We start from the raw sequence: 27,807 nt of genomic DNA on the forward strand, positions 1-27,807 counted from the left end.
GAGCATGCATAGACAATTTTTTTCACATTAATGACTTAACAAAAAGTAAAGACTAGTTAGATTATTTATCCGCTGCCCCACATCAGTAACAAATCTAGCAGCCTACCTCTGAATTGCTTCGATGTTTCCCTTTAATCCAACCTGGTATGGATCCCAAACATTTGAGCAGCACAGAAGATTAGGTTGCACTAGCATCCTATATGTAGTCTTCTTTACAGATGAACAACACCTTACCACAACACCTCATGAACTTCTCCCAATAAACCAAACTCGAACATTCACCATCCATGCCACAATCCTCGCATGCTCAATCCATTTCATATTGCTTTGGAACATTATGCCCAGATATTTAAATGACATGACTGTGTCAAGCAGGACGCTACTAATGCTGTATCCGAACATCACAGGTTAGTTTTTTCCCCAACTCATCTATATTATCTTACATTTTTCTAGATTTAGAGCTGGCTGCCATTCATCACACCACCTATAAATTTTGTACAACTCATCTTGTATCCCACAACAGTTACTCAACTTCAACACCATCCCATACATCTCAAAATAACCTTAGATTGCTGCCCACCCTATCCACCAGATCACAATTGTGGTCCTACAATACTTCACTGGGGCATTCTTGACAATACCGTTCTCTCTGATGAACACTCATCGTCAAGTACAAGGCATTTGGTTCTATTACTTAAGAAGTCTTCAACCCACTCACATATCTGGGAACCCATTCCACATGCTCATGCCTCCGTTAACAGTCTGTAGTGAAGTATTGTGTGGAATGCTTTCCAGGAATCTAGAAATATGGAATCTGCCTGTTGTCCTTCATCCACTGTTCGCAGTATATAATGTGAGAAAAGGACGAGCAGACTTTTGCACAAGTGATGCTTTCTAAAATTGTGCTGATGCTATGAGAGTCTTCTGTGCACCAATGTCACTTCAATAGTGTGGATGTGTGGGTAGAAACATTTTTGGTACCCCTCCACACATTGCACAGCCTGTGAAGCGGCTCCTGCAGGTATGTTTCAGAAATGCTGGAATTCTTAGTTGTCATTTCCCTACAGCCTGGTCGTCCAGATCATCTACTCTTCATCCATGTAGCTTCTGGCTGTGGCGTTACCTGAAAGATGCGATCAGTGCTCCAAATACGACTGTAGCTCTGTACTGAAGGCACGCATTGTGCAAAGCATTGTGAACATGACTCAAGACACTCCAACAATCTGTCGTGGAACATGCTGTTTCTCGATTTCAACTTGGGGAAGAAACAGGTAGACAGCATATTGAACATATCTTGCAGCAGTCTCATGACAATTAGAAACAAATGTCATGTTGCTTTTTATATGATTTTTGGCCTCACGACAATGAAAAACTGATTTTTCCCATATGACGAGGTACGACATTGCTGTGGTGGATGAGTTTACCTAACCAATGGTGCCATAATTGTTGACCGCCAAATTTGTGTGGTTATGTACATCGAACGGTATGGACGATGTAATGTGCAACTCAAACCATAGGCATTGCAAGTCATCTGTCATTTCTAGCCGAGCCCATTTATATTAAGATGCTTACAGCACTATCTGTTGGTAAAATTTTCATTGAAGTTTTTTTAATCCCAAGGCTTTTCTCCCTGTGTCAACAGTGTGTTGCTCAAATTTTACGTCATTCTGAGCAGTGGTTCTCTTTCTACAGTGTTTTGAAACTGGAAATTTAATTATGGACACCCTCTATTTACATCAGTATCTGAGCACTTATACACAGAATTACGTTACACGTTTTTGTTTCTGGTAACAACTGTATGCTAAACAAGTATCTCCTGACAAACAACACAGCAGAATCGAGCATCTCTACTATTTGCAGATTATAATGAGATGCTTCATTAAGAAGTAAAGGACTACTACAATTTAATAGGTATCGATACCACCACCACCACCACCACCACCACCACCAACAACAACAACAACATCTCAAACTCAGAACCTTTGCCTTTCACGGCATATTCTCTACTGAATGAACTATTGAACTATCTCAACACGACTCAAGGCTTACCCTCACAGCTCTACTTTCTCCAATATCTCACTCCTAGCTTCCAAACTTTACAGGAGTCCTCCTCCATACCTTTGAAATCAGTAGAATTCCATTGCAGACTGAAAATTTATTCTGGGAACATTTCTTAGGCCATGCTTAAGTCATTTCTTCATGACGTCTTTTCTTCCACCAAGTATGCAGGAGAGCTGCTGTGAAGTTTGCAAAGTAGGAGAGAGGAACTGGCAGAAATAGAACTGTCAAGGTAGGTCACAAGTCATGCCTGAAACTCTTAGTTGAAAGAGAGTTCCCCCGAGAAAAGCAAGGGTTGTGGGTTTGAAGTTTCAATTCAATGCATACGCCATTGCAGAGTGAAAATGCATTCTCAGAATACTGCAACTACTTTATTCTTTATAGTTTCCCTCCTACCTTCTTCCTGATGAGGCATGTGGTACATTTTCCCCGTCTTTATATTAAACAACATAATTAGCATGTTCTATAAAAGCACACATTAAGAAGAAAATATAATAGTATATTAACTCACATATGGGCTATAAAATTTCTTGTATGGGAAAATATTATACAATACCCTCATGTATATAAAAGTCTAGAGTATCCCTTACCCAGCTGCACGTATCAGATGGATTATGATGATTTTGTAAACACTACTGAGATGATAAAACTTCTGTATAGAATTGTACAACAAATTAAGAAAAACAGGTAGTTCAGCAGTAATAAGGACATAAGGATTCATAAAAATATGGAGTATTGTATGTCCTGCTTATTCAATAATCAGAAAAATGTCTATTACTTACAGAAACTCTGTGATTCGTATATGCCATGGTAAAAACCCGTATGTGCAACATACTTCTCCACAATACAATGCAAGCTCGGGTTCTGGTAAACCGGTCTCTTCAATTAGCATTTCATTTATGACATCTTGACTGATGTGACAAGATTTCACTTCTCTGTTTTTAGCTGAATAGCAGAGAGATCTTGTCACTTTGAGGAATGTTTCCTTTGAATCATTAAGCGATAAAACTGTTACCCGTGTTTTTGCTATTGCTTTTGTACCTGAAAATAAATCCATGGTAACAATTCTCAATCAAGTCATGCAGAAATGACAGGGGACTGGAACACTTATTCATGGATTATATTTCATGTTAGAACATAACTATTTTGTTTTCAATGTCAAACAACAGCAATTCTGTGTGTGTACTATCTCACTACATATCTTTCTATGGTGTTTCTGTTGACACTTGCAGTTTTGTATTTGTAGGGTACAGGTGCAGTCAGCTAAAAATAAATGTTAATGGGGTGAATCATGTGATGCCCAGTGTCAACAAAAAAGTAATATTGATTCTCATTATAAACATGCAAGGGGATACCTAAGAAAATTTAATTCAACTGATTTAAATCCAGTAACTATGGGGAGAGGAAGGGAGAGGTGACAGACTAAGGGTCTATCCTCACCAATATAAATAATGGTAAAAAGTGATAACATTATGGTTGCTCAAATGGGCAAACAAAACATCTTGTGTAAGTAACATATCTAGTCTTGCAGCTAAAATTTCATCTTCAAAGAATTCTTACAACTTCCGCATGGGGACATTAGACAGTTGCACACAGCAGCCAAGGACAAAGGGCCCAAGCTATAGTTGAAATGGCACTAGCAATGAAGCAGAAAATATTTTTTCAGAGTTGTACTTGATAGATCTGGTCTTTCTTGTTATGACAGTTTACCACAAATTAAGGAAGTACATTGCACTTATTCTAAAACTCATTGTGTGAGAAATCTATGCACCAGTGAATATGCCATTTTCCAAGATATAATTCACATTATCCTTCTGCAGACGTTCATACAATTTTTACAATTCCCCAGCATAACACAATGTAAGAAAAACAGCAAGCTCTATAGCACAATCAACAGGTTGTGACTGCTCATACAGAAATTCTGTTATGAAGCACATTATCTTTTTCTTCCTTAACCTTGTACAGCACATTGGAGATCCTTTCATTGCTATCTACTGCATAGTACCCCCTCAACCTAAAACAAATGCCAGCAGTATCACATTTTCTGGTATTTTGGAATCTCTGTACCAATACACAAAAATAGGATCCACATCAGCATATGTATTCCGCAAGTCACTGCACAGTGTATGGTGAAGGATTCTTCACCACTGTCCACTATTACTCTCCATGTAAGGTATATTTCAGCACAGTCCCTGTTGGAAGAAAGTGAATCCCAGATCACTGGAGGGAGTGAGTCACCATCCCACTGTTCACGAACGGCAACTGAAGAAGCCTCACACTACTGTCACATACCCTAAAGCTACTGGAGAGGTAATAGAAATGAGACTTCAGAAGAGTGTGGAGCCGCTACTTGAGGAGAAGCAACAGGAAGAATCAGAATTGCAATTGTATAGACCTGCAGCAAGAATGTTGACAGGAAAGTAGTGAAAACATACAAAAAATATTGTATTTGCATTTTTTGACCTTGGAAATGACAATGATAGTGTTCCTCGAAACAAGATCTGGGAATGCCTCCACGATCTCAAGCTGCCGAAGTATTTTAATTGGGAAAGTACAGATGTTATACCAGAATTCCTACAGCTGCGCCCACATAGGCAGTAGTCAATTGAAATGGTTCAAGATAAAGAGAGGTGCCCAAGACAGAAGTGTCTTAACGCCACTCTTGTTTTTATCGGTAATGGACTAGGTTATTAAAATCTCTCAAGGAAATGGACAATGAACCTAATGCCCTAATATTTGCTGACAATGTTCTGCTATGGAGAGAAACAAAACAGAGGAGCAGAAAAAGCTGACAGAATGGAACAGCATGTTAGAAAATTTTGGACCGAAGGTGTCACACCAAGACCATAGAAATGACCACAGACAGAGAAGGAACAAGCCAAAACTTATATTTGGAAGGGATGAAATTAATTTATCAGGAAATACTCAGCATGACACACAATGCATCCAACTTTTACAATCTAGTCTGAAACCTCCTAAGAGACCGAAAAGTGCCACAACAAAACCATGTGCCACACATACTTCGTGCCAGTTCTCACTTATGGTTTAGAAACATGTACTCTAGCAGGGGGGGGGGGGGGGGGGGGGAAGAGTACAGCAGAATTCAAGTGACAGAAATGAGATTCATAAGAATATTACCCAAACTATCAGAAATAACAAAATCAAAAGTGAACTGAACACAAATGTAACTGACATCAGAGTTGCTATTACTAGTCTAATAAAGAAATGAAGATTTAACTGGTATGGGCACATTATGAGACTGGATAAGAGAGGACCAGCCACAAAACATTTCTGGAATAAATGTCCCAGGCAGACGACCAACGTGGAAGGTCCAGAAAACAATAAATAGATACAGTGGAAACAGACATGGCGGATAGCCAGTACGAAGACATCCAGGAACAGATGATCTATGAAGATAGGGGGAGATGGCACATGCTTGTAAAGCACAGCCAGGAAAACTGGAACTGGGAAGTGGTAGTGGTGGTGGTGGTGGTGGTGGTGGTGGTGAGTCCTTGTTTGAAAACAGCTGTGTGTTAGACCCATGATGTATTCCCAAGAAGACATTTTGTCCTCTTTTCACTGTCTTTACAGACAGGACTGTGTGATGGTGCACCATAGTTAGCCAATGCACTTTTAAGTAGACAGTGCTGCACCAGCAAGTTCACCAATTTCAAATTTCCAACACCCTTTGATGACAGAAGTTTGTTATGAAACTAATGATCAATGCACCTCATTTTCGCAAAATTTTTATGAATTGTTTATATCAACATCAATTTACATATAACCGCTTTAGTATCATTATCTTCCAATCTTTCAGAAATATGTTGTGGTGGTAACAATAAAAGGTAATGAGAGGATGGCTGCTATGTCATGCTGTAACAGATCAAATGAAGTTTACACAGTGACTAGAGCTATAAGTAACACTTAGTTACCAGTTTCATTCTATCTCCCCCCCCCCCCTCCCTCCTCCCCACTCTGCTTTACATTACATCTTAGGCTAAAGTATCTTGCCATTTTGAAACTTACATCCAATAAGATATGCAAAAATCCTTTCTACAAAATACACGATACCTGGAAAGAGTTTGAACATTACACTTTCTGACATGTTGACGCTCTTGATCATCAAGCTACATCACCGATCAAAATTTCAGCAAGCACCTTGTGACAACCAAACATCAATGTTTTACTTTAAATCATCCTGTCTATGAAAAGAAACAAAGAAAAGAAAAAATAGCAATGTCATTGTGGCAAATTGCTATTCAAAATAAAATCCTTCTGAACATAAACACTGACTTAAAAATTTTTCTTTGCTTACAAATACAATAAAATCTATTCCTGGAGTAAGTTATACTCACCATTTTGCACACCGTTTTCAACACCTAATCCATTTAGTGTTTTATTTCTTCCCCATATGATTGTTCCCACACACAACTTGCTTCTCGTTTTCACAGCTTGATATAGTTCATCTTGATTTTGTTGCAGGTGACCTGAAAAACAAAAAAACATAACAAGGGCAATTTCAAAACACACACACACACACACACACACACACACACACACACACACACACACACACACACAGAGAGAGAGAGAGAGAGAGAGAGAGAGCAACAGCAACTTCTGTTGTGTTGGTACATCTTCTGTGATAACTTACAATGTGTGTCAACTTGTGTGTGTGTGTGTGTGTGTGTGTGTGTGTGTGTGTGTGCATAGCTTTTTGAAGTAATTAAATGTGTTTTAAATCAAATGGGAAAAAATGGTATATCAGGCCAACATTTTGTTTTCAACAGTACATCACCAACGGAAATTCATCCCAAGTTGGTGAAGGCTTATACTGCATATATTCCTCAATTTTCTACATTAAGAAATGGGTGGGTGCATTCAAACAAGACCATACTTTCCATGAAGACTATTTACACAAAGATAATCCCAAAGCTGCAACAATAGATGAGAATCTCAAGAATACGTACAATGTGTTATTGTGCGACTATTTTTTTAATGGTGCATGAAATTACTTAGGGCATAGGGATCAAATGAGATTATTATTACTTATCCCACAAACAGTTAACAAAATAAGATTAGAAGTCCAGATTGTGAAACAGAGAAAAAATAATAATATTTTTTCTTGACAGTACATCTGGCAACAGTAGCAATTGGGTAATAAGGAAACTAATGGATCTGAAGTATCGTATCTATCACCCTCTCACATCCAATTACAGCCACTTTAAAAGAAAATTTTACCTAGAACACATTTTGAGCCCAACCAACAGGTTATTGGAGCCTTATATCAATATTCTGAAGACTTTACAGAATCATTTATCAGGAATGTATTTAACTAAGTGGAAAAACGTTGACACTAAGGGGACTTTCCCAAAGAATTTGTGCTTTTTTGGGGCAAAAGTTCGCCAACAGCCTATCACCCATTGCACTTGTGGATGTTATACAGAGCAAATGTTCATAGTGATTAGCAATGTCAGGTTGGAGACAGTCAATGAGAAAATAGTATAGAGTGACCAATGACGATTCCGTAACTTGATGGTATCTAAATGCAGCAAAACTCAAACTGAGCACATTCTGTAGATGGTCCTTACTTCATTTCCTGTATTAACGACATTCTCTCAACAACATGAGAGCCATATGCTGCACATAAAAACTGCTCACATTGTTTGGACAGCCATTACTTCACTTTCTATATTTGCTTTATACTTAAGTTGCTGGTACTTATACACAAACAGCCCAAAGAAAGTTTTGCTTCACCCTCATGACTTGCACAGTTTGTGTTTCCTTGATTGAAACCTCTTTCACAACACTATTTTGACCACAGGAAATTGTTATGTACAGCCACCTGCCTAATGGAACTAAAAGTAATCCTGCTTTATCATTACAGGTCAGCAGAGTTCACTGTGCCTCCAATCATTAATGAGGCAATGCAGCTTGTGTACACTGTTCAGATTATCAATGTGCCTCAGCCACTTCTAACTCAGGCAATGCAGGAATTGTTGGTTTAGAATAAGAAGGGTTGGTAGCATATGAAGTTGCCCACTGAATCAGTATGAACAGACAACATTCAAACATTCAATACTGTCTTGAGACAAAAAAAAACTGAAGATATGCCACACAGTGGTCATCTACAGCAGGCCTGCTCATTAATTTACTTGTCGAGCTGGCTCACAGTCATGCCTCAGCAGTGAGCAGCTGACCGGCTCACGGTGAGTAATGGTAGGGGCAGAGGAGGGGAAGGAGGAAGAATCTGAACAAGACAGCTTAGTACAAGAAATTGTTGTTAACGAGTCAATTCTCTGGCCACTAATACAAGTTCTACGGAGATGTATCGCACCATGGTAGCTAATTAATGCCTTTTGCAGCAAATTTATTTTCTAAGATTGTTGCACTGATGAGAAATGACAATGAGATGAACCTTACATTTCTTTTAACTGATAAACTGAATAACAATGGGCAGCCACGTATTAAACAGGGTATTTCTTATGACTGATGCAGCCTTGTGGTGAATGTTGTTTTCAGATGAAGTTTAAATCGACATCAACTCATATTTCCCAACTATTTTATTCACAAGTTACACATAGACACAATGGATGTTAATGATTACTACTTACTTCACTTCTCACTTTAACAGCAATGTCTGGTACCACTTTTTGAGTAGTACTAATTCGAAGATAAGCTTTTAGGATGAAGTCTGTCAGTGAGTTTCTGTGACTAAATTTCTCTCCCTTCTATGTGAAAAAAAAAGTTGTTCACACAAATATGTAGGGCCAGACACTGACAATCATAGCTGCAACCTAGTGAAGTTCTCAGAATTTATGTTGAAGAAAATTTTTATACAAAAGTACAAGACATTTTACAATGGAACTTATCACTGCCTGTCACACTGCATGACCATAAGTTATAACTGAAGCTAAGTATCCTACATTGACATGTTACATATTGATATCAATGTGTTTGACATACCTTTTGTACAGTTTCTGACATGGCAATAATGAAGCTTTTCACCAATTTTAAAAGAGCTGTCTTCCACTTTTAAACTGCACCGTTAAGTGTATACACTTGTTGAAGGCTACGGCCAACTTAACATATGGTCATTCCTCTGATGACAGCTCACGGTTCCCACTTCTCCTGCAATACATACTGATGCCTGACAGCCACATTTCACCATGAGACACTACCTAGGCAGTGGGTGAGTGTGAGTGCTCATGCTCACACAGCTGCCTCCTGAACTGGACTGACCTACAATTCACAACAGCAGCTGATAACCACTACCCACAAATTACAGCATGTACATACCCCTGTTTTAGTTAGTATAAAGTCGTTGCACTTACCTGTTAGTTAAAACAGGTCTTAATAATTTTGTTGGAAATACAAAACTATGTTTGTGATGGCAGATTAATCTGCTGTGCATCCCAAGATTTATATCAGACTGGAGGGTGATACTTTTATTTGCCACAAGTTAAGTGCACCATGTGGAAAGCTAAAAAACATGAACGGCTAGAACTACGACACCTAACATTTTCTAAGTATTGTCCACGCAATGTATTCACTAAGCAAATAACATATTTTCCCATGACAATCAGATTCACCTACACAATATCCGCTAGTATTTCAGAGATGTCATCATTCTAAAAACAAATATTCACTTTTCCCATGATTAAAAGAAAAACATCTCACAGTTATGTCACTACCTATCTAAAATCAGCTGCTGCTATGCTACCTTACAACCAATGATTAATAGTGGCAGATTTCTTTTCGACAAGAGATTCAGGGTATGTGTGGACAACCTCTCAGAAGCTTCTAAATTTTTTTACCTAAAATCACAGTATTTCATTGCAAGTAAATAGACTGTTCACTCTGATCTTGTATGAGTATAATACAGGGTGATACAAAAAGGTACGGCCAAACTTTCAGGAAACATTCCTCACACACAAATAAAGAAAATACGTTATGTGGACATGCGTCCGGAAACACTTAATTTCCATGTTAGAGCTCATTTTAGTTTCGTCAGTATGTACTCTACTTCCTCGATTCACCGCCATTTGGCCCAATTGAAGGAAGGTAATGTTGACTTTGGTGCTTGTGTTGACATGCGACTCATTGCTCTACAGTACTAGCATCAAGCACGTCAGTACGTAGCATCAACAGGTTAGTGTTCATCACGAACGTGGTTTTGCAGTCAGTGCAATGTTTACAAATTCGGAGTTGGCAGATGCCCATTCGATGTATGGATTAGCATGGGGCAATAGCCGTGGCGCGGTACGTTTGTATCGAGACAGATTTCCAGAACGAAGGTGTCCCGACAGGAAGACATTGGAAGCAATTGATCGGCGTCTTAGGGAGCATGGAACATTCCAGCCTATGACTCGCGACTGGGGAAGACCCAGAACGACGAGGACACCTGCAATGGACGAGGCAATTCTTCGTACAGTTGACTATAACCCTAATGTCAGTGTCAGAGAAGTTGCTGCTGTACAAGGTAACGTTGACCACGTCACTGTATGGACAGTGCTACGGGAGAACCAGTTGTTTCCGTACCATGTACACCGTGTGCAAGCACTATCAGCAGCTGATTGGCCTCCACGGGTATACTTCTGCGAATGGTTCATCCAACAATGTGTCAATCCTCATTTCAGTGCAAATGTTCTCTTTACGGATGAGGCTTCATTCCAACGTGATCAAATTGTAAAGTTTCACAATCAACATGTGTGGGCTGACAAGAATCCGCACGCAATTGTGCAATCACGTCATCAACACAGATTTTCTGTGAACGTTTGGGCAGGCATTGTTGGTGATGTTTTGATTGAGCCCCATGTTCTTCCACCTACGCTCAATGGAGCACGTTATCATGATTTCATACGGGATGCTCTACCTGTGCTGCCAGAACATGTGCCTTTACAAGTACGACACAACATGTGGTTCATGCACGATGGAGCTCCTGCACATTTCAGTCTAAGTGTTCGTATGCTTCTCAACAACAGATTCGGTGACCGATGGATTGGTAGAGGCCGACCAATTCCATGGCCTCCACGCTCTCCTGACCTCAAGCCTCTTGACTTTCATTTATGGGGGCATTTGAAAGCTCTTGTCTAAGCAACCTCGATACCAAATGTAGAGACTCTTCGTGCTCGTATTGTGGATGGCTGTGATACAATACGCCATTCTCCAGGGCTGCATCAGCGCATCAGGGATTCCATGTGACGGAGGGTGGATGCATGTATCCTCGCTAACAGAGGACATTTTGAACATTTTCTGTAACAAAGTGTTTGAAGTCACACTGGTACGTTCTGTTGCTGTGTGTTTCCATTCCATGATTAATGTGATTTGAAGAGAAGTAATAAAATGAGCTCTAACATGGAAAGTAAGCGTTTCTGGACACATGTTCACATAACATATTTTCTTTCTTTGTGTGTGAGGAATGTTTCCTGAAAGTTTGGCCGTACCTTTTTGTAACAGCCTGTATAGTACATAATTCTAATATTTGCAAAATGGTAAAGATATTCAACTGAATCACAACAAATCTGCTTGTCAGGCAATCTCAGCCTCCTGGTTACAAGAGTAGGTGGACATGGTAGTCAACAAGTGGCATACCTTTAAGAGAAAAAGAAGAAGAAAACAACATTGTCGTGGGCAAGGAACTGTAGCTCAAAATCAATGTTTATGTGAAAAGAACAAGCAAGATCTCAATTATATATTAGGAAGTAGTGCATGGCGTGAGACATGTTGGAAAGATACAACAATATTTGAATACACCTTAACGACCTAACATTTTTAAGAATGGTAACATTTTAACAGCTCAAAAAATGTATCACTAGTTCAAGCACACACAAGGTCTTTATGAAAGATTTGTTTAGATTAGATTAGATTTACTTTCATTCCAATTGATCCGTAGTGAGGAGGTCCTCCAGGATGTGGAACATGTCAGAGAAACAACAATACATGGCAAATATTTACAACTAAAACAAATAAGCTAATGTACCATTCCACAGGTCCCAAGTGGAATGATCGTCATTTTTTAATGAACACTAAGAGTCATTTTACAAATACTAATGCACTGAATTTAAAATAAAAAAGTTTTTTATTTATTTATAAGGTAATACAACTACTGTAATACTTATTTACAATAAACACATTACTGCACTGAAATTGTGCAGAAGTTATGTTGTACTTATATACAAATCAGTTGGTTTTACTAAGAAATTCATCAATGGAGTAGAAGGAGTTGGCCACCAATAAATCCTTTAGGCTTCTCTTAAACTGAATTTCATTGGTTGTAAAGCTTTTTATGGCTGCTGGCAAGTTATTGAAAATGTGTGTTCCTGAATAATGCACACCTTTTTGTACAAGACTAAGTGACTTTAAATCCTTGTGAAGATTATTCTTATTTCTAGTATTGATTCCATGAATTGAGCTGTTGGTTTGATAAAGTGATATATTTTTAATGACAAATTTCATTAAGGAATAAATATATTGGGAAGCCGTAGTTAGTATCCCTAGTTCCCTAAACAGGCTTCTGCAGGAGGTTCTTGAGTTCACACCACATATAACTCTTACTGTACGTGTTTGTGCCCGGAAAACTTTAGCTTGGCTTGATGAATTACCCCAAAAAATAATCCCATATGACATTATGGAATGAAAGTAAGCATAGTATGCCAGCTTTTTCATTTTTATATCCCCTATGTCTGACAAAATTCGCATTGCAAACAGAGATTTGTTAAGACGCTTCAGCAGTTCTGTGGTGTGCTCCTCCCAGTTGAATTTATTATCAAGCTGTAATCCCAAGAATTTAACACTGTCCACTTCTTCTATCTTCTTGTTATCGTATGTTACACATATACTCTTGGGACACCCCTTTCAAGTTCTGAACTGCATGTAGTGTGTTTTTTCAAAGTTTAGTGACAAAGAATTGGCTAGGAACCAATGATTAATGTCCACAAATATTTTATTGGCTGATCTTTCTAAGACTACACTTGATTTGCTATTTATTGCAATGTTTGTATAATCGGCAAACAAAACAAACTTGGCATCTGGTAATGTTACTGATGAAAGGTCATTGATATACACAAGGAAAAGTAAGGGCCCCAAATTGGAACCTTGTGGGACCCCACATGTAATTAGTTCCCAGTTGGATGATGCCTGATAGCTTGATACATGTCTCTTTCCTAATAACACCCTTTGTTTCCTGCCAGAGATATAAGATTTGAACCATTTTGCAGCATTTCCTGTTACACTATAATATTCTAGTTTACTTAAAAGGATATTGTGATTTACACAGTCAAATGCCTTTGACAGATCACAAAATATACCAGTTGCCTGCAATTTTTTGTCTAATGAATTATGCACATTTTCACTGTAAGTGTAGATAGCCTTCTCAATCTCAGAACCTTTTAGAAATCCAAACTGTGACTTTGACAGTATGTTATTTGAGATAAGATGGTTATAAAGACGACTGTACATTACTTTTTCGAAAATTTTTGAGAATGCTGGCAACAGTGAAATTGGACGGAAATTTGATGCTATTTCTTTATCTCCCTTCTTAAACAGTGGCTTCACTTCAGCATATTTCAGCCATTCAGGAAATATTCCACTAATAATCGACTGGTTACACAGATAGCTTAATATGTTACTTAGCTCAGAATCACATTCTTTAATTAACTTTGTTGATATTTCATCATACCCACTAGATGTTTTTGATTTTAAAGATTTTATGATGGACATTATTTCTGTTGCGGTAGTGAGGGTCAAATTCATATTATGGAAGTTACTTGAAATGTCTGGTCTAAGGTAATCCATAGCAGCATCTACCGAACCTGACAACCCCATCTTTTCAGTAACAGTTATAAAATGTTTGTTAAAAAGTTCTGCAACACTATACACATCTGTCACCAATGTATCATTTACTCTTAATGGTATTTGTTCCTCTTCATGTCTGGTTCTACCGGTCTCCTCCTTCACTATATCCCATATTGTCTTTATTTTGTTATCTGATATGACTATCTTTTCCTTGTAATATTTTTGCTCTGACATCCGTATTACAGTCTTTAATATTTTGCAGTATTTCTTATAATGTGCTATAGCATCAACATTGGAAATGTTTCGGATTGACAGATACAGTTTTCTTTTTGTTTTACAAGATACCCCTATTCCTTGAGTAATCCATGGCTTCTTTGTAGACTTTGCTCTAACCTTGGTAAGTTTTGGGGGAAAGCATTGTTCGAATATGGTAAGCACTTTATTAGCAAAAATGTTATATTTGTCATTCATGCAATGAGCACTGTAAACATCAGTCCAGTGAATGTCTCTGAGGAGTGTCCTAAAATAATTTTTGGCTTACTGATTACCCTCTTGAGCTCAGATTTAACAGATTTTATATCCTGTTCAGTATTAACATTTAACAGAAGGAACTGCATGTCATGGTCTGAGAGGCCATTGACTATTGGTTTTGAAATATAATTTTGTTCATTGGACTTTTCTATAAAGATATTATCAATGGCTGTTTGTGAGCAAGTGGCTATCCTAGTGGGGTACTTTACAGTGGGAATTAAGTTGAATGATAGTGTTACTAACTCAAATAAGTTCTTATTGGGAGATTCTTTAAGGAAATCTACATTGAAATCAACAGCAACCACTATTTCTTTGTTTTTGGTTGTTAAATGGGCCAGTACAGCTTCAAGGTGGTTGACAAACAGATTAAAGTTACCTGCAGGTGCTCGATATACACTTAATACTATGAAGGATTTTTTGTGAAATTCTAATTCTGTTGCACATGCTTCCATATGCTGTTCTAGGCAAAATTTATGAATGTCTATGTTCTTAAATTTATGACAGTTCCTGATGAATGTGGCAATTCCTCCTTTCTCCATTTCTGATCTACAAAAGTGAGATGCTAACCTAAACCCTGTAACACTTAAAAGTTCTATACCAGTGGTCACATGATGTTCAGAGAGGCAGATTATGTCAGCTGGGTTTGAAGACTCTAATTCATCTATGCAGATTGTGTGTACAATCTGAAGTAACATAGGCAAATCACAGTAAACTTTAATTATAACAGCAAGGTATGCATTTTACTTCCGCTGATGTTTGTCAACTCGTGAACAGAAAATACAAGTAAAATATTAAACTATCATGTCATTACAATTTAGAACCTCGACACACAATCAGTCGTAGATTCTGAAAAAATTACATGGACTAGAGATAAGATGATGTACTAACAAAACAACAGTGAAAATCAAAATCAAAGTATTGAAGATCAATGAGGCAACAGAAGTAATATTAGTCCTTGAGAAGGCTAAAAAGTAATAATTGAAAAGATAGCATCATTGTCTTGTATTCCCAAAATTCAAGTACAATGTTGACATTAACACCATTTCAAAATTATGCCATGCAATACAGATACTACATATGTTTCAGAAAGAATCAGTATTAACATTACAATTTTTAGAAATGAAAGACAACGGCTGCTTGACTATTAACAGAAGAAAAGTAGAACAGGGGGTCCCAGTAATGGCATTCAAAAACACGAAGAGAGCTTATGATTTAGTGAGCTTCCATATAGCACAAGCACTTCCATATGCACCTGAGCAGCTACATACAGAGTATGGAATTAAATAAGTGTGGTGCTTGAAGATGTTGTTTAATAGTTCTGCTATCTGTCCAGATTATTACAAGAAAGTGAGAGTGGGTGTAAGACAGCAAAATGTCACATATGTGCAGATATGGCACACAGATTTAGCTTGCCAGGAATAATTGTTGAAGTGGACACTCAGCTGTACACAGAAAACTGTTCTAAAACCAGTACTAAGGCCGTGGTCATTCTGTGGCACGTCTACTCCTTGAAAGGTGTTAGCCATGCAAGCTTAGCAGAAGTGTTTCAATTAAGTTTGGAAAACATACGTCTACATGAATCAAAAAGTGAGAGACCTGCCTGCATAGGGTGGACATCCACCGGCAGATGCATGATATCAACTGATGCCTTCTTTTAGTCAAGTTTTGCCACAAATTGTTTTTCTCCTCAATTCTATTCAGTACCACCTCATTAGTTACACAGTCTACCTATTTAATCTTCACCCTTCTCCTGCAGCACCACACTTTATAAACCTCTATTCTCTTCTTGTCTAAACTGTTTATCATCCATTTTTCAATGTGTTGCAGAAGTTGAATGGGGGGTAAAATGAGGGGTGGGTGAAAATGAGTCTCCAGTAATTTTTGAGTATACATAAACAAATTTTAATTTTGGAAGTTTGTAATTAAGATCTTCCTTTCAAGACGTCACTCAAAGCAAAAAGCCAGCACATTTACATTACATGACTCCACATAGCCCACATCCTAATGGATGTCAAAAGAAGCCGAAGATGCAAATTTTATTTATAGGTAACAGAACAGACAGGATTAAATTTAAAAATTATTATAATATTGCAGGGCTAATATTAACTGTAACATAAGGCAAACATTTTATGGGTCCCTGCATACATGCTATTCAATGGGGTGCAAATTGTCTAACAGAATGATCTTTAATTTGCTTATACTGTACGATACTACTCACATGAAGGAACTTAAACTCACTAATAGACCTGAAATAAAATCTTGCAACAGCACAATCCTTCAATAAAATTTATTTTCATTCACTGATTATAGAGAAGGTGGATATCTGCGTTTCATAATTTTTAGTTGATGTGCAAGGAGGTGTAGAGCAATGACGATGGAATGGTCTCCTAACTGGCAATGTGAACAAAATGGAGTTGTACTGAGACAGTCTATTCAAGCCTCGCATTAAATTTAATTTCTCTCAGCTTGGTGGGGCCAGAGCATATTGTTTCTGACTGGTATTGAGATCATTCAGATTTGACACTCTTTCTCACAAAAGATATGCAACTACTCAGGAAAAACAAAATTTCTTAGCACATATTTACAGATGAATTGATAAGTAGTTATACTATTCAGAAATAATACATGCAGTTGTACCTAAGAACATGGAATCAGTCAGAAATTCACATTTTTGTTTACCAGTTAATACAAAACTTATGGCAAGCAGGTAAAAGTTAATAATACTTGCTTTGACAGAGTGTATAAATTTGTTGAAGATATGCAGGCACATATTACACAGAATTTACAGTACGGTATGTGATTCTATTGATAATATATTAACTAAAGTATTTCTGTGAAGAAATTCTTCAATGAACTAATAATTAGCCAGCAATAAATCATCTACAGTCCACTTACACTGTATTTCATTAGGTGCTGAACTACTTATAATCAGCTAGTGAATGAAAATGTGTGTTCCTGAGAAATGGGTCTTCTTTCTGGTGCAAAGTGAGTGATTTCAAGTCTTGATGTCCAAGTACTGTTTCCATTATGTAAGCTATTTGTTTGAAAGGATATTTACTGGTTCTGACAAATTTCATTACAGTATAAATATCATGAAAACAATAATTGGTACATCCAGTTTGTCAAACAGTTTAAATCACAAGTAATTCACTTCACATGCTGTTGGGCTTCGAATACTTTATCTTGGGTTGATGTGATACAACAAACTATAATACTGTGTGACCCTATGGAATGAAAGTAAGTAAAGTAATTTACATCTGGCAAAATTTGCATCCTTCGTGATTTGGTTACGTGTTTCCACTGCTCTGCAGTGTACTCCTTTCAACAGAATTTATTATGAAGCAGTAATGCAAAGAATTTAATGCTGTCAACCTCGTCTACCTGCATGTCCTCACACTTTACATATATATGCTACTGACGAATGTTGAAAATTAGGTGAACTGATAAAGTAAGGAATGAGGAGGTTCTGTGCAGAAACGGAAAGGAATATATGGAAAACACTGATAATGAGAAGAGACAGGGTGATAGGACACCTGTTAAGACATGAGGGAATGATTTCCATGGTACTAGAAGGAGCTGTAGAATGCAAAAAATTGTAGAGGAAGACAGAGATTGGAATAAACTCAGGAAATAATAGAGGACATAGCAGGTTGAGAACTATGTACAGTGACCCTTTATCTTTCTAAGCTTAACAGCAATGAATTAGCTAGAAACTTTTTATTAATCCCCATGAGAATTTTATTAGCAACTCTTCCTGGAACTATATTTGACTTGATACTTATCATCATGTACATATCATATGAAAACAAAACAAACTTAGTAAATGGAAATTTTAAATGATTTACAGTCACTAATATAGAGAAGCAAAACCTACTGACCCTAAGATCGTATGTAACTAGTTCCCAGATGCACGAGGATGAACATTGTTGCGCGAAACTCTTTCCTGTTAACGCCATTACTTTCCTGTTGACTAATTGTTTAGCAGAATCTTCAGTAATGCCATAATACTCCAATACATTTAAATGAATGTTGTGCAGCCAAACATCTCTGACAGATCACAGGCTATATTGATAGTATGTAATTTATTGTATTAGGGATCAGGTACATTCTGACTGATTGTGTAAATAGATTCTCATTTTTTGTTTTTTTATTCTTGAGTCATCAGTCTTCTGACTGGTTTGATGCGGCCCACCACGAACTCTTCTCCTGTGCCAGCCTCATCACCTCAGAGTAGCACTTGCAACTACGTCCTCAATTATTTGTTCAATGTATTCCAAACTCTGTATTCCTCTATAGCTTTTGTCTTCTACAGCTCCCTCTAGTACCATGGAAGTCATTCCCTGATGTCTTAACAGATGTCCTATCATCCTGCCCCTTACTCTTGTCACTGTTTTCCACATATTCTTTTTCCTCCAATTCTGCGCAGAACCTCCTCATTCCTCACCTTAACAATCCACTTAATTTTCAACATTCATCTGCAGCAGCACATCTCAAATACTTCAATTCTCTTCTGTTCTCATTTTTCCACAGTCCACGTCTCACTACCATACAATGCTGTCTCCAAATGTATCTTCTCAGAAATTTCTTCCTCAAATTAAGGCAGCCTATGTTTGATACCAGTGGACATCTGTTGGCCAGGAATGCCCTTTTGGCCAGTGCTAGTCTGCTTTTGATGTCCTTTCTCCATCCATCATTGGTTATTTTGCTGCCTAGGTAGCAGAATTCTTTAACTTCATCTACTATGTGATCATCAATCCTTATGTTAAGTTTTTCACTGTTCTCATTTCTGCTACTTCTCATTACTTTTGTGTTTCTTTGATTTACCCTCAATCTATATTCTGTACTCATTAGACTCTTCATTCAATTCAGGAGATCATGTAATTCTTCATAACTTACACTCAGGATAGCACTGTCACCAGTCAATTTTATCATTGATCTCCTTTTGCCTTTAATTTTAATTCCACTCCGGAACATTTCTTTTATTTCCATCATTGCTTCTTCGATGTATAAATTGAACAGTAGGGGCAAAAGAATATATTCTTGTCCTACATCCTTTTTAACCCAAGCACTTTGTTCCTGGTTGTCCATTAATACTATTACCTCTTGGCTCTTGTACATATTGTACGTTGCCCATCTCTCCCTATAGTTTATCCCTACTTTTCTCAGAATTTCAAACATCTTGCACCATTTTGCATTGTTGAGTGCTTTTTCCAGGTCAACAAATCCTGTGAAAGTGTCTTGATTTTTCTTTAGTCTTGCTTCCATTATCAACCACAATGTCAAAATTGCCCCTCTGGCGCCTTTACCCTTCCCTAAAGCCAAACTGATCATCATCTAACACTTTCTCAATATTCTTTTTCATTCTCCTGTATATTATTCTTGTAAGCAACTTGGATGCATGAGATGTTAAACTGACTGCATGATAATTCTCACACTTGCCTCCTTTCGCAGTCTTCAGAATTGTGTGGGTGATATTTTACCGAATGTCAGACGGTATGTAGCCAGACATACATGCTACATGCCAACATGAATAGTCATTTTGTTTCCACTTCCCCCAATGATTTTAGACATTCCGATGGAATGTTACCTATCCCTTCTCAATACAAGGTTCAAATGGCTCTGAGCACTATGGGACTTAACATCTGTGGTCATCAGTCCCCTAGAACTTAGAACTACTTAAACCTAACTAACCTAAGGACACCACACACATCCATGCCCGAGGCAGGATTCGAACCTGCGACCGTAGTAGTCGCGTGGTTCCGGACTGAGCGCCTGAACCGCTAGACCACCGCGGCCGGCCTCAATACAAGACTCATTTACAAAGTCAAAATGTGATTCTGGCAATATGTTGTTTGTAGACAGATGGTTGAAGACATGCTTGAATTTTACCTTTTTAAAAAGGTTCGGGAAACCTGGCTTAAGCGAAATGAATGGAAGTTTGACAGTCTTTCTTTATCCCCTCTCTAATGCACAGGCTTAACTTCAGTTTTCTATCATAACCAGAATTTTCAGATTCTATGGTAAAACTTTTTCTGATGTTGTGTGAATAATTTATTTATTTTAACTGCTCTTGTGTATTCTAGTGCAGCATTTATTGTGACCAAAAACCCCATAGACCAGAAATAAAGGGTCTGTTAAAGATCTTTGCCACATTACACACATGTATTAACAGTGTATCACTTACTCTTCCAGTCATCTGCTCCTTCTCCTTTAAGTGGTACAGTTTCCTACAGCATGTTTAATAACACAAGTACTTTCTTCCATGTTCTGCAGTATGATTTGCAGTAGATTACAGTAACAGCAGAGCTGTTACCAGCATACACATATAGCTCCCATTTTTTCACACAACATACTTTTATTTCTCATGTTATCCATAATTTTTGTTGGCGAGGTTTAAACAAAGTTACTTTTGGGAAAATCAGTTTTCATGCAATGTTATTAATAAGCATGATGTGATTTTCATTCATGTCATGAGCACTGTCAACATCCTAAGATAGTCTAGTTTCAGATTGTTATCTGCCCTTTTCAACTCAAATGTAGTAAATTTTGCACCCCTATCAGTCAAGGAGGAAAAGCTGAAAGGGGGAAGGAATATACCGAGGGACTCTACAAGGAAAATGAACTTTAATATAATTTTAAAGAAAGTGAAGAGCAACTAGATGAAGATAAAATGAAAGATACAATAAGTGTTTGAAAGAACATTAAAAGGCGTAAGTCCAATCAAGGTACCTGGAGTGGACAACATTCCTCAGAATTACTCAGATCTTTCGGAGAGCCAGTCATAGTAAAATGGTTTCACCTGGAATGCACTAGTAGGCATGATATATGAGACTAAGATTTCAAGAATAATGTAACAATATGAATACAAAAGAATGTAGGCGAGGACAGGTATGAATGTTATCAAACTATCAATTTAATAAGACATGGTTGGAACATATTGACACCAATTATTTGTAGAATAATAGAAAGAGGGACGGAAGTTATGCTAAGGAAGATCAGTTTGGGGCCTCCAGAAATGTAGGTAAGCACAAGGCAATACTGTCCCTATGGCTTATCTTAGAAGTTCGAATGATGAAAGGCGAACCTCAATTTCTAATGTTTGTAGATTTAGAAAAGCTTTTGACAACATTGATTATATTCTTTGAAATTCTAACTGTAGCAAAGAGCAAATAAAGGGAGCAAAAGGTTATCCACAACTGGTACAGAAACCAGACTGCAGGTATGAGTTGATGAATCTGAAAAGTAACCAGTACCTCAGAAGGGTGCACAGAATCATTGTGACCCACCTACGATGTTATTCACTCTGTGCACTGACCATGCAGTAAAGGAAAATGAGGATGAATTTGGAAGGTGAAATAAAGTTCTCATATGTGCCAATGGCACTGTATTTCTGTCACTGATGGCAAGGATCTTGCAAGGAAGTTGCATGAAATCTAACAACTTTAAATGTTAGGAAGTCTTTTCTGAAAGAGCTTGGAGGGAGGGGAGGGGGAGATTTTGGGGAGGGGGGGGCAGTGAGGGGGGGGGCGGGGGGGGGGGGGAGAGGAAGAGAAGAAAAGGAAAGAGAGAGTTGATATGAAATTCTATTTCTGTTGCAAATGCTTCAAGATGCATTGTACTTGAGCGATTCCTGTGAAAAGGCTTCTGATGTGATTATGGCCTCACAATGGGAATTAACAGACTTTGAATGTGGAATGATAGTTGGAGCTGGACACATGGGACGTTCCACTTCAGAAATCATTAGGGGATTCAATATTCCAGAATCAACAGTGTCCAGAGTGTGTCGAGAATACCACATTTCACACATTATCTCTCACCATGGACAATGCAGTGCCCAATGGCTTTCACGTAATGACTGAAAGCAGCAGTATTAGTGTCGAATTTTCAGTGCTAACAGAAAAGTAACACTGTAAGAAATAATCACAGAAATCAATGTGGGATGTACGACAAACCTACTCTTACAACAATGTAGCGAAATTTGGCATTAATGGGCTATGGCAGCAGACAACTGATATGAGTGCTTTTGATAACACCACAAAATCACTGCAGCCCCCCTCCCGGGCTCATGACAATATCAGTTGGACCCTAAATGACTGGAAAACTGCGACCTGATCAGATGAGTCGAGATTTCAGTTGGTAAGAGCTGATTGTGGGGTTCGAATGTGGCGCAGACCACACAAAGCCATGGACCCAAGTTGTCAACAAGGCACTCTGCACGCTGGTTGTGTCTCCATAATGCTATGGGCTGTGTTTATAAGGAATGGAATGGGTCCTCTGGTCCAACTGAATCTATCATTGACTGGGAATGGTTATGTTCACCTATTTGAAGCCCAGTTCGTACACAAAATCCTGCACTGGCAACGTTTTCACAATTATAGGCATCTATAGAGGCAGTATGGCTCAATATTTCTGCAGAGGACTCCCAATGACTTCTTGTGTCCGTGCCACATCAAAGTGCTGCACTACGCCAGGCAAAAGGAGGTCCAACACGATAGTAGGCAGTATCCCAAGACTTTTCTCACCTCAGTGTATATGGCAACTTGTGATGAATGTGGTAAGTCCTTTAAACTCCACCTGAGGACAAATGGTTGATTAATTTTGCTCCAAAGTTCTTATGTATTCTGATGCAATAAGCAAAGCTGGACTTATACAATGCCTGTGTGGCAAAAATATTTCTGACGAGTGCTGATAAAATGTAAGAACTATTTGCACGAATTCAGTATGTTGGAATCATATTGTTTAGTTACTTTCTTGAACTCTTAAAACTCATTTGTTTCTGTCTCCATATCCTAAGAAGATGTGGTGCTCTGAACCCTGAAACCACAGGATCGTACTGCTCATGACAATGGCTTATCCTTTAAATTGTTTGCTTTTATTTTCAGACTGTCATGAAGGCTATGTCTAACTTAACTGTACTACTGATAGAATCAGCAGATACCACACTAGTTAGTGGCCATGCACCCAATTTCAGCTGCCATTCCAATTAGCTACTGTTGCAACAGCCATTGCTCATTTACCGACAGATTAAATTTAATGATGATGATGATTGGTCTGTGGGGTGCTCCACTGCGCCATTATCAGCACCCGTACAAATTCCCAACCTTTGCTCAGTCCAATCTCACCCCTGTCATGAATAATGATGGAATAATGAGAACAACACAAACACCCAGTTATCTCGAGGCAGGTGAAAATCCCTGACCCCACCAGTATTTGAACCCAGGACCCCTTGCTCGGGAAGCGAGAACGCGACCGCGAGCTATGGGCAGATTTAATTTAATGTGAATATTGTGGAAATAGCATTCTATCAATGACTGTCATCACAGAAGATCTCGTACTCTTGTCAAAGAATAGCAACATAATTCAACTAGAAATGTTTCCGAATTAAATACTTCAAAAGTATAGGCTTTACAAAAACTGAAGTAAAATTCAACTGATAAGTTAAAATACAGGTACCACTGAAATCTTTCAGATGCACACTATAGCATATGGTCTTTCAGTTTCTCACAGCAGCATTGATGTGTAAAATTATCTGTGCTTGAACTGCATTATGTCCAAGTTGAAATGGAGCTTTCAGAGTTTTTCACCTTCTATTTCATCAGCTCCAGACCTGATGAAGACTATATCTCTGAAACATTGAGTCTTAATTCAGACATAACAGACTTGAAAGCTGAGAGTTTTGTACATGCTTTATTATACTCTTGTAAATATGATGATAGGGCTAGTGCTACTTCCACCATAAAACCATGTCTCATTATAATACAACAAAGTGCCTACATACAACTACTCAAATCAACTGAAGTAGTGGTTCTGAGAACTCATTTTACGTGCTCCAAAACAGCACTGGGGAATTTTGATAGCCAAAGAAACTGCTCGCTGGATTACCAAGATTTTGGAACCTCTAGCATATGCTTCATCAACAATGGAACACCGATGTACTTCATGAAAGTTAAAATGCATAAAAACAAGACACTGCAAATGGACATAGCGCAGATGAAACGTCGAAAACAATCTGCTTTTCCAATAACCAACCCAACAAAGGCATTCTCTGGCAACAGAAAATCCAACAAACTTAATTTCTACATTAGTGGTTGTGTTGAGTCCATGCTCACAGGTATACATTATTACAGCCTGATGTTTCATCTGGTACTATCTAGTACTCTTGGAAAATCTGGACGTAAGGTAAGGCATCCTGACTTGTTCGCAGTCAAAGTGTGGTGCTTTGGATAATTCCTCACCTACCTCCAGATGCCTCCTGCAAAAGGAGACTGAAGTCAGGTAGTAATAATTTATACATGCAACCAAAATTTGAAACTAACACAGAAATATTTAATGTTTTGATGACATCTCTGTTCAAAATTAAAACACAATGACTCATTTTAAGGGCACATGAGAGGAGACAAACCAAACCATAGAGAGAACGTTTCATTAACAGTTTAGCTTTGAGAACTAAACAGGCACCATGATGGCATAGACTGAATCAAATTTCCTTCTCAAAAACGAAACTTTGTCAACAAATGGAAAACTTACACTTTATGTAGGACCTACCATGAAAATCATTTTAGGGGTAATGTAAAAATACATAAATCTGGCAACAAAGTATTTTGGCATTGATCATGTAAGTGCACCACACACAATGTAATGAATCTGTTAAGTCAATGGGAGTGTACGTAGTGAAGAGATTGGAAAGGACTGCAGTAAGGGGAAGAGAGAGGTACAGGCTATAAAGATGTAGATGAAAGAAGTGAGAGGGCACAGGGCAGTAAGGGGGACAGTGTTAGGGAGCATTTAGATATTTCTCTACTATTCATTGTTTACTGTTACAGTTTCATACATGCTTGAGTCAATGAAAGTTAGCAAAATTGATGTGCTGCTTCGGACAACAAAGTGTGCACCTTACAACCTCTATAAAGATACAAAAATAACTAATCACCCTCAATACTTTCAGTAGGCTAAGTAAAAATGGAAAAGTCACCTCCTTTGTAAGTTTGCTCCACAATAAAGCCTATTTGTTGGCTGTAGTTTTGCAGGCTAAGTGTTTGACTAAATATCCAAATCGGATTTCCAGTTAGTCACACTTTCCTCAGTTAAAAGTGAAGTGGTGGACCCACTTGCATTTCTCAATATGGCACAGACAAAAACATTAGGCTTCACTATTGGTCAGTCTATCACCACAACCAGATTTTCTGCTTTCACACATGTTGGCTTCACCAACTCACTACCAAACTGTCACCTTCCAACCAAACTCAAACCTTGGCCTGCACTACAGATCAGTCTGTCACCACAAGCAAGATTTCTGAGGGGGAGGGGTGTTCAATATATAACTTCAACCCCTTCTTCTGTCAATCACCAATTAACTTCCAAAAAGTTCTTTGTATATGTGAAAAAAATGTGAGGTTACACCACAGCTTTTAATTCGTGCAAGTTCTCGTGTAACTGAATATACAAATTCACTTATTGTAAGAAGGCACACCACATCCAAAATACAAATGATTAGTAAATCTCTGGGCACCGTAAATGTTTCTTTTGTTTTATGACCACTTTAACTTACACAGCTAACAATAATGTTCTTTTTATCAGTCCCGCATACATCCTTACGACAACAACTCTCTTCAACTACATGTCAACATTACCTTTTAAGGATGCAGACACAGTTAACTGGTGGAGCATTGACTATATAAAATATAGTTCAAGAACAAGTACAGCATACCATTCCAACTTACCACAAGGCTTCTAATAGTCTGGGTTTGCCCCGAAGAATGTATTTTGATCCCACAACCAGTTACGATAAACGAATACATGTTTACCTATAAAACCAGTCATAATGAAGTTTGATAATTACATGACTATCAGCTGAGCAAAAACTGGTACAAAGTGTGGAAATTCAAGATTTTTGGAACTGCCATTTCTCAAAAAAATCGAAAGTTTGTCAGTGATTCGTAACTACAACGTTTATATGTTACACAAAAACGACAGTAAAATCAGTTAATGAACACCAAAGAATTTCTAATGAATGGAGTCACCACAAAATAACGGGTGTGTTTTGTTCTTGCTGTATTGGATTGGTCTAAAACACTTTCAATTACACAGCAACAACACGTGGACCACAAGCAACGTCGCCTAATCCTGTATCGTGCACAAACTGAAACCACACGCCCATTTCGGCACAGATGGCAATATAAGCAATTTGGATACTGTAAACACATGGTGAAGAACTTTAACTTTACACGTTCGAAAAATTCAATGATATTCTAGGTGACTAGGGTTTCAGGAAGAATGAGTAACTACATAAGCAGTATTACGGTGTATCCAAAATTCTGGACCATGACTTAGTGTATTTGCTTTATACTGTATCCAAAACAAGTGTTAGTTGTCAACAAAGACGAACAAAACTACAGATACTACACGACACAAGATGACGTAAAAACAGCTTATCAAACCATCATAATAATCGTTCAATAACACGTACCATCATGGTCGTATAAAGTAACAAACGAGATTCCCGCCGCAACGCACCATAATATAATATTCGCTAAGTCTTTATAAGATATAGTTTCATTTCCTAAAAGCAACACTATGTGTTGAGGTGTCTTATTAAAATGTTCAGCACATTTTGAAACATACAGCATTTCATTTTCTAATGTTGTAGCGTATAGATGTCTTTCCACAAATTTATTCACGTGCGTCCAAATGTTTCCCACTGCCATAAAAATGGAATACACGACATGGCAACACACCCAAAGTCCACGACGGAAAAACATAGCGATTACACCTTCGTGTTAACAACATAATACAAGCCGACCGCTTATCACGTCACTTTCCCACACTCGTGTCTTAGCCGGGTCAAAGATCACAATAATCAGTGACCAGAGACGCTTTATATCAAAGAGCATTGTTGAGGTCGATTTCACAATGGACTTCACCTAACGAAACAGAGCGCCAATACACGAGAGAAATTATTTCTAACGGAGGTATTCCATTCAGTCAAACCGGCAACGGAACAGAATTTGGGAGAGTCAGAAGACAACGTCAAGGATGCCCGGGAACATAGTTTTGACGTTGACACTGGTGGCGGATATGTGACGTCGTCTGCTAAAACTCGAATTTAACCCATTAACACCCACTCCGTCTATATGGAGCTCCCAAAACCGAATTTCGTAGACCGATTTCCCGATAACGCTTCTGGGTGGTCACGTAAATACTTCAAAATAGACCTTGGAAATCCGTTTCTGTTTGCTGGTTTTCCAATCACACATTCGATTTTCGCTCCCATGTAAACGCAACCGGTTTTGAAACGTGTTTGGGCTGTCAGGTTTCCTCTTGTTTCTAAAAATTATGGGCTAATATGGACGGGGTAGGTTTCTGTACAGTGAAGGATAAGTAGAAACATTCGCCTGAAGCTGTTTACGCCTCGTCTAATTGAAA

General features: G+C 38.1%; 1 protein-coding gene across 2 annotated transcripts in view; it reads right to left on the reverse strand.

The window, feature by feature from the left end:
• The window catches only part of LOC126249786 (dehydrodolichyl diphosphate synthase complex subunit nus1), a 35,910-nt gene extending 8,685 nt beyond the window's left edge, over positions 1-27,225 (reverse strand). The window contains exons 1-3 of one of the 2 annotated variants that reach the window (XM_049951471.1): positions 26,852-27,225; positions 6,414-6,545; positions 2,841-3,099 (exon numbers count right to left, since the gene is read on the reverse strand). In XM_049951471.1, the coding sequence (XP_049807428.1) occupies positions 2,841-3,099; positions 6,414-6,545; positions 26,852-27,143 (683 nt within the window). In that variant the 5' untranslated portion in view covers positions 27,144-27,225. The remainder of the gene's footprint in view (positions 1-2,840; positions 3,100-6,413; positions 6,546-26,851) is intronic. The other variant, XM_049951472.1, reaches the window with a different exon arrangement.
• Positions 27,226-27,807: the final 582 nt, after the last annotated feature.

The sequence above is a fragment of the Schistocerca nitens genome, chromosome 3 (genome assembly GCF_023898315.1).
Source record: "Schistocerca nitens isolate TAMUIC-IGC-003100 chromosome 3, iqSchNite1.1, whole genome shotgun sequence".
Classification (NCBI taxonomy): domain Eukaryota; kingdom Metazoa; phylum Arthropoda; class Insecta; order Orthoptera; family Acrididae; genus Schistocerca; species Schistocerca nitens.